The following is an 8,292-nucleotide window of genomic DNA, read 5'->3' as shown; positions in this document are numbered from 1 at the left end:
AACTCCTGGATCCATAATCTTCTTATAATGACTGCCCAACTTTAATCTCACAAACAGTCTGGAAGCCTTCGTCTTACTGTAAAGCCCTATCCGGCTGGAACCCTGCCCTGTCCTCTTAACAGTACATTTTTTGTCTGTGTTGCAGCACAGCAAGATGTTATCCAGTCAAATGTATTCAAAGCATGCACTAGTTTCATTTTCAGTAAAAATGCAATTAACCCTGTTATGTGGACCAGTAACAAACTAACACAATTCTTACTCTAGCTCCGCTGTTAAAAATGAAAGGGCATCCGAGGTAAACTTGATCGTTAAAATGTATAAGTACCTTATTATGATCATGTTACACAGACCTGTCACAAACACTTTCTGGATAGTAAAGTTTAATTAGTTCACCTAGCACCAATAAACCCCCTGAACCTCTGTAGAGGGGTTTCATACTACGAAACGCTTGGAAAGGATCGTCAACATTTCATCATCAAGATCATCAAGAGTGCATTGTTCATTATTGCCTGCATGTTGTAACTGACTCCTAAATTTCAACAGATCAATGCTAGGAACAACATACGGGACGAGCCAGGAAATTGAACACTCAACAAACTCCCAGCATGAACTCTCAGCCATGGTTCTCATAAACGCCCAATTTGTAAGCCGATGAGCTTCTGCAGCACAGTGAAGTACTGTACATATAACACAGACCGGCACATGAAACAGAACACTCTATTAATCAGAGGGCTAGACAGTACTTTAATGGATCTATCACCACAATACGTCCATGTTTGCAGAGTTATGGTGTGAGTAATGACAATTAACATGATTACAAGGCTGAGAAGATGATGGGCAATAACAACTACACTGTAAATGTACACATTTCATAACTTGTATATCAAAGAGTCCTCTAATCTATCCATTGACAAAATCTTGTTGCCAGGGTCATCCTGGTGGATACAAACATCCTGTGTCGATGTATCTACTTAAGAACAAGGAAATTAGGAAATTGTACTGTGAATGACTTGACTCACATACTGTTGGTCACAAGACGTGATCCCCAATATCAACACTAAAATACTTTGTAATTTTTAGATGCAGAAATAGTACCTTGGAACATAAGCTTCTGATGGCTTTGCAATCGTGCACACAGACAAATTGCTGTAATACTGACTTTCTGTGTCCTGGCCTTCAGTATTGATGGTCTTTATTGCCCCTCAAGAGCTCACCACAGTTAGAATAGCAATACGTAGCTTCGGTTCAGTATGCTCAATGCTTAAAGGTATCAACATCTCATTCGCTGTCAGTTTCAACTAAAAGTGTACTGCAGTACATAAAGTACTAACCACTCCCTTGGTGTGTCCTTGAAATCTTCACTTAAAAATGTAACCACTGATGCCATTTCAAATAAGTCAGACATGAGAGCCAAGGGAGAACAACAAAGACAAGTTCACAGCAAAGACAAACCCACTATGGCCATTAGCCAGTCAGTCAGGAGAAATATGATCTCCCCTCCAAATATGAATAGGATTAAATGGCATCTGTACTGACAATGAAATGCCAAATTCCACAAAAAAAAGAAGAAGAGAACAATAAGTACAGCCAATGACACTTGGAAAGGACAAGGACATTATGTATAATAATTCCCTGTTTTGTTAAAGTGTCTTAAGTGCATTTCCATTCGTGTGGGTCATCGTCCAATAGGAACCTGGGATTGGCGTGGTTATCTCGTATGATGATCTCATAGAAGCTTGACCCCCTCTCCATTGATTGAAGACCATGCCATTTACAGAGAATGTGAAGGGCAGTGAAGTAGATTGCATGTCTGTGTTATTAAAAGTGACCTGTACCTTGGTGATAACCTTCAGAAGACTGGCGAATGTAATGGGCTTTTCAGATAGATTACTATCATCTGCATGCATTTATGGCACACATGTTTTATTATGCATGCTTGGTAACGCAAGCCTTGAATGTATTTAGTATTTTATTGGGGGGGGGGGGGGGGGGGGGTGGTTGGCTCCGTTAATTCTTTTTGTGGGAATAAGTTCCAATTGACTTGAAAATCATCTCATTCAAAGTTAACCAAGCCAATTCTGCAATTGAAATCGTTTTTTAAATCTTCAAAGACACTGCAGAAAATAAAATGCTCTGTTCTTGAGATATACCACAGACCATTGTTCTACTACCAGTCATTTGTTTCAAAACTGATTTGGGGGTTTTGGATATCCTGTACAAATTATGGTAAAGGGGAAAAAAACATATTTCCTGGAACAACAGCAAGGAACAGTGTTCCAAACATCACACAATTCCATACGTTTATAGTCATATGTTATTCTGAGCATGGGGAATTTCAGGGGGTATCCAATGCTAGGTAATCTTGTCAAAACACTGTACTATACAGTATACCTCATCAGAATTAAGGTTACTCTAAGCTAACCTCTCTCCTCCTCTCTTATCTGTAATCAGGAGTCCTGTTTACCCTAAGGCAATCCGCTAAGCTAAATCAATAATCAATCAATAGTCAAAGCCAATATCATCCAGTCTAAAGAAATTCACTAATGATTTGCCAATCGTATCGCACTTCCATTCCAGATGGATATTGAAAGGTATGGTGATCAACGTGCAGATGGTTCACCCCCAACTGACACGGACCATTGACATCCAACAAGAGTCACGCACACGCACGTGCACGCGCATGCGCACACACACACACTTGAAAATAGTGCACACTTGAAGAGAGTGCCTTGCGTTTCCATAGAACGAGGTGTCACTACTGAAGGTGCAACTCTCAGTCATGTTCTCTGCCCTTTACGATGGGAGGGAATACAGACAATGGGTGAGAATCAGCCCTGGGAAACCACACGGAGGAAGTGATGTATTGCACACTGACACGGAACAATGCAGCCAGTTTTACCTGAAGGCAGATGTTTCAGGCCCATTGATTTGTTTCAGTGGACAGAGCCGCCCTGTGACAATCTCAGTGAAGTGTTTGTTAGCAACTGTCTCCAAAGACACCTGCTACCTTGAGCAATACAGAGGGGTAAGTGGTAATACGATTGGATAGGCAATACTGCATCATGAGGATTTGGGATAGCTGTGGAAATCTGACTGCTTTTTCAATGAGAGAAAACTAAATTATGATTCAATGCTACATCGTATTCTGTTGATGAGAATTTGATCTGACTCGTACACTTGAAGCAGGGATCCTGGGATAGGCAAGCAGAAGCCTTGGGATATGTCATTGATTTGTGAACTGCACTATGGCTTTAGGTGCTGTAGTAAGCCTTATACACTCTGAGTCCCTTTAGCTGTGCAAAGTTAAACATTATTTTACTGCTGCACAAAGATCTCTATTTGTACAAACAATTTACTTTGATGAATTGCTCATGTTGACTTCCATCTGATCTAATATGATGTAAGCTTGAACAACCACAATTACTATTTGAGGAACTTTCCTCACTGTGAATAACCGAAGGGGAATATCAACTAATAATCCAGCATTACCAACCCCCTTCTCCATCCACACTGCAATATCCCACCCTGGAAGGATCACCTTAAGATCAAGTAATGATAGCACAGCACAGATGGACAAAACCCTACTGTATTTCACTAATCTAAGTGGGGATATGATTAATTGAATAACTCGTTGCGGATATATTTTTAACTCGCTGAGCCTTGAAACAAGTACACCCGAGGTACCTTGGCTCTACGTTCATTATACTGGCCTGGGAGGGAGTATTATGTCTTGTAAGAGCTGACGCTGAGAGGAGACACGGGGAGGCTTAGGGACCCAGCAGTATTACAATCTCTGCTCTGGGCACAGCCCAACAGGGTAGAAGCCTGCCTATCTGACATGGGTGACCCCTGAGGGTAACATGCTGCCAAATAACTAGAGACAGGAAGCAATGCATGACCCAGATTTATAAAAGGGTATACACAAGCCACGTTTCACCCGCTGCCTATCAACCAGCATCATCCATATAGTGAAAGCGACATTAGCATTGAGCAAGTTTCTAATCTCCCAAAAAAGTTAATTCTCATGGCTTGATTTATAGTAGTATATTACTCTACACGGATATCAAACCGAATTACACCATTCATCATAGGATGCACAGATCATGGGAGGGAGAGCTTCTTTTTTCTCTTTTTTTTTTATGAAAAAGAAAAGTGATTTCTTAATTTGTTTCACTGATTTAATTCTACAAGTCTGCAGTGAATTACATCATCAAACTGAGCAGAGTTATTGCCATGCAACAGCGGTAGCCTATTAAGTACAATCCTAGTTTACCGCCAAGGGATCTTTTTCTGATGTCATGGCTCATGGGTTCCGCATTGCAAATAATGTTATAATGTCGGAAAGCAACGGTTTGACATCAACTGAAATTCTTTTCAGAGATAATACCTCGTCACATCTTTCTAAAAAGCTTCTACATTCACTTCCTCATTTAATGTTTGGCTTTTTCCTCTCCTCCGTACTAATAATTATATCTGGTAAGGCAAGGCGTAAAATGATGCTCTCTTGTCTTATAAAATGATTTTAAGGAGCGACGTAGTGCCCTGTAAACAGATCATTCTCGTGCTGCCTTCAGCACTTTGTAAAGCAACGTCTTAGAAATACCTGAGACAATTGTTTTGGGCATGATCACAAAAGAACGAATTTTGCCTGTAGTGCAACGAATTCCTCTTACAGACACAAATAGACAACCTTTACTTCACTGGATAATATTCGTATATGTGGCCCCTGCATAGCCTCTTGTATCAGTCTTAAATGCGCCTGCACGGAGTAGTAATTTAGCTTTCCTGACAAATTACGCGTGACTGAAAATAAATGATTCATAAGTCCTTGGATCTTAACACCGCCTAATATTAATTATCCACCACATAGGAATACTAAATTGATGGGAGGTAGCCTAATATTCAATGGTCAGAATAAGAAAAAAAAATCAAGAGCCTAGAGCCAACAGGAGTTACAGTATCAAGCCGATTCGCGCGGCTTGGTACTTAGCCTACTCCTCAATATCAATATCATCTCCATAAATTGCCATAGGCTACATTATTGGCCATTATTGGCCATTGCATACTGCATTGTTCTATTGCATAACATGACAAGCAGCAGCACATAGTAATTTGCCACCTCCCCTATCAAATTATAATAATTTATAATGAGTAAATATTCAGTTACACCAGAGATTATTTCCATGATGTTATCTATATTTATAAAAAAACAGTCCAGCCATGAACGATAGGCTACCTGATCCCGACTATCCCCATCCATAACCTGTAATCGCTCTTCTACTCACCTTTCACAAGCTGCGGGACAGCGGCGCTCAAACAGAGGACGATGGAAACGAGTAACGGTCCCATCCTCTCTCAAATGGCAGGTTTCACTTTCAAGGTTATGGAATGGGAAATCACGAGGTAAAAGGCAAAAGTTCTCCCTCTCCTCTTTCACCGGGCCGTAAGCAATATTTGGGAGCTATACGGCTATCTCCTCCTCGGCTGGTGTCCGTAAGTCCTGTTATTTTCCGCGTAGTGAGTCGCGGCACTACCTGGAATGCCGAATGTTGAACAAGTGACAGTGCTGGATCTCCACTGCCTGCCTTCCCCTCTTACCGCAGTGGTGCGCGGTAGTGAGCGGAGAGAGGATGTGCGTGTGTGCTGGTCCCGGGTAGACGGTTTCGATGATAGTGCGCGTGTGCGTGCATGTGAGTGCGCGTATCAGAGAGGGAGAGAGAGAGCGAGAGAGATATATAGTGTGTGTGTGTGTGTGTGTGTGTGTGTGTGTGTGTGTGTGTGTGTGTGTGTGTGTGCGTGCGTGCGCGCGTGTGTGTGTCACTGTGTGTGTGTGTGTGTGTGTGTGTGTGTGTTTCTCTGTTTGTGTGTGTGTGTGTGTGTGTGTGTGTGTGTGTACAAACACTGGCCTGTGAGGAGAGCGCAGTACACGGTCGGTCACAGCAATCCGACTGAGGCGCTGTCTCACTGATAGAGACAAACCCCTGCTCCTCCCTACACGACACGTGCTGATACTGTCAATAAAAGCACCGCGAAATCCAGCAGGGTGAGACCTAAATTATATTATCAGCCCCTTTCATCCCTGCGCTTTCTCTACCGCCCTAAACGCCGCCAACTCCCGGGGGAGCTTTGCGCACTGATGAAATGCAGGCTTTGAGATTATCCGTACCTATTGCCCATCTTTTTTCTGGAAAGCTACCGTTCGGATTTCAGCTGACATGCACCCCTGTCCTGGTTAACATGAGTGAGAGGACTCTGTGAACGGTGGTCTCCTTTAGTTCATTTTCTCCATATGATTCCATACTGCATACTGTAGTCTACAATGTGTCGTTTCCTTGCATCATGTGCAGGCATGTGCATTATACTGTACCTCTGTGGTGCAATCTGATTTTAGAAATGACACTTTATGAAAAGCATGAAGTCCATAGGCTCATCTATTAGTCTGACGATTTCTGTATTCATCCATCTACTTACATCATTTGTTAATTCTGAGAAATCCATTTACAGAGTTTACAGCATAAAAGCATTATATTCATTATCTTATGTCACTTTTCACTGACTGGACACACAAGTAGCTCAATAAGATGCACATTTAATGTATCCAACAATAAACAAAATCCATTTAATTTTATGGAATTATTACCTATGTTATAAGCACACTTTCATATTCCCAACCCATTGTGTATCTCAAAGTATTCTCATGTTTGCCAGGTTTTATTCCCCAGCATTCTGCAGAGCTGCTGCCCATGGGGACCCAGTGGAGTGTAATTACTGTTTGAAGTAATTGAAGTGACTACAGTGTGGGACACTACCCATACATCCTGATCCCATGGAGAGCTGTTGATTTTATCCAGCGAAGTGGAGAATCCTCAAACCTGTGAGACCTGTATAGCACTGTCCTCCAATCAAGTCAAATCACATGTTATTTGTCACATACATTGCATACGGCCGTAATTGACATAGTGAAATGCATTGCGATCTTGCCCCTTGCTCAACGGTCAGCAACAATAGTCAGCAACAATCAACAAGTCAACACTAAGAGTGTTAAAAAAGTGACAATAGAAAAAAAGTGACAATAGTACTAGTACAAATAATGTGCAATAATGTCAGGTGTGGGGTGGCTGGGGTCCCTGATGATCCTCCCAGCCTTCCTATTTCACCTCTCAGAGTAGCGGTCTTGAATGGCTGGTAGCTTGCGGCCCATGATGTTCACCACCCTCTGCAGAGCAGCTGCCGTACCAGGCGGTGATACACCCGGTCAGGATACTCTCTGTGATGCATCTGTAGAAGTTTGTAAGGATCTGTGGGTCCATACCAGCCACCAGAGGAAAACCAGGCGCCGGCACGCCGTCTTGATCACAGCATGGGAGTTGTGTGACCATGTTAAGTCCTCGATGATGTGGACACCAAGGAACTTGAAGCTGCTGGCTCTCTCCATTGCAGCGCCGCCGATGTGGATGGGGGCGTGGTCCCTCCCTTCTTCCTCCTGAAGTCCACTATCAGCTCCTTAGTTTTTCTGATGTTCAGGGAGAGGTGGTTGTCATGGCACCAGTCCACAAGGACTCTTACCACGTCCCTGTAGACTGACTCGTTGTGTTTGGTGATCAAGCCAACCAGAGTGGTGTCATCAGCGAACTTTATGATGGAGTTGGAGCTGTGCGTGGCCACACAGTCAGGAGTGAACAAGGAGTACAGTAGGGGGCTGAGCACACAGCCCTGGGGGGCCCCTGTGTTGAGAGTCAGCATGGATGAGGTGATGCTGCCTAGCTTCACCACCTGGGGTCTCAAGACCACAACGAGTGTTCTTTGCATGCACTGCTGGTTCAATGCTTCCTGATAGCTGCTTGAGCATTCAGTGATATGTGATGTACTATATTTTGATATCCACTGCCACTGAATGAGAGTACACTTGAATCTCACCGTAGATATTTTCAGCTATAGTACAGTACATTGTTATGTCAGGGATCATAAAAAACTAAAAGATTCAACTGGCCATTTATCAGGTCAGCTGAGCACATAACTTAAAATGTATATTCTTATAACTATGACCTTGAGAAGGTTTTCTAACTCGAGATCTGTGTGCTTAACTCGGAAATGCGCGTACATTTTGCATTGACGTCAATGGGAAATGTGTTCGATGATTCGATTCATCACATTTTTTATTGATTCACTAAGGTTAGGGATATGGTTTTCTACAACAATAAATAACATTTCAATATATATTTTCATGTTAAAATGTAAAATTAGCTCATGATACTGGTCCATTATCTAACGATCTGAGGCATTCCGTGTATC

The 8,292-nt window shown here is 42.4% G+C and overlaps 1 protein-coding gene across 1 annotated transcript in view; it reads right to left on the bottom strand.

The window, feature by feature from the left end:
• The window catches only part of edil3a (EGF-like repeats and discoidin I-like domains 3a), a gene marked incomplete at both ends in the record, with an annotated part of 102,734 nt that extends 97,385 nt beyond the window's left edge, over positions 1–5,349 (bottom strand). The window contains one exon of the mRNA XM_083672891.1: positions 5,286–5,349. Within this exon, the coding sequence (XP_083529017.1) occupies positions 5,286–5,349 (64 nt within the window). The remainder of the gene's footprint in view (positions 1–5,285) is intronic.
• Between the last annotated feature and the right edge of the window lie 2,943 nt (positions 5,350–8,292).

This window comes from Argentina silus (genome assembly GCF_951799395.1).
Source record: "Argentina silus genome assembly, chromosome: 7".
Taxonomy (NCBI): Eukaryota; Metazoa; Chordata; class Actinopteri; order Argentiniformes; family Argentinidae; genus Argentina; species Argentina silus.
Note: the sequence above shows the minus strand (reverse complement) of the source record. Positions and strands in the feature narration are given on the sequence as shown.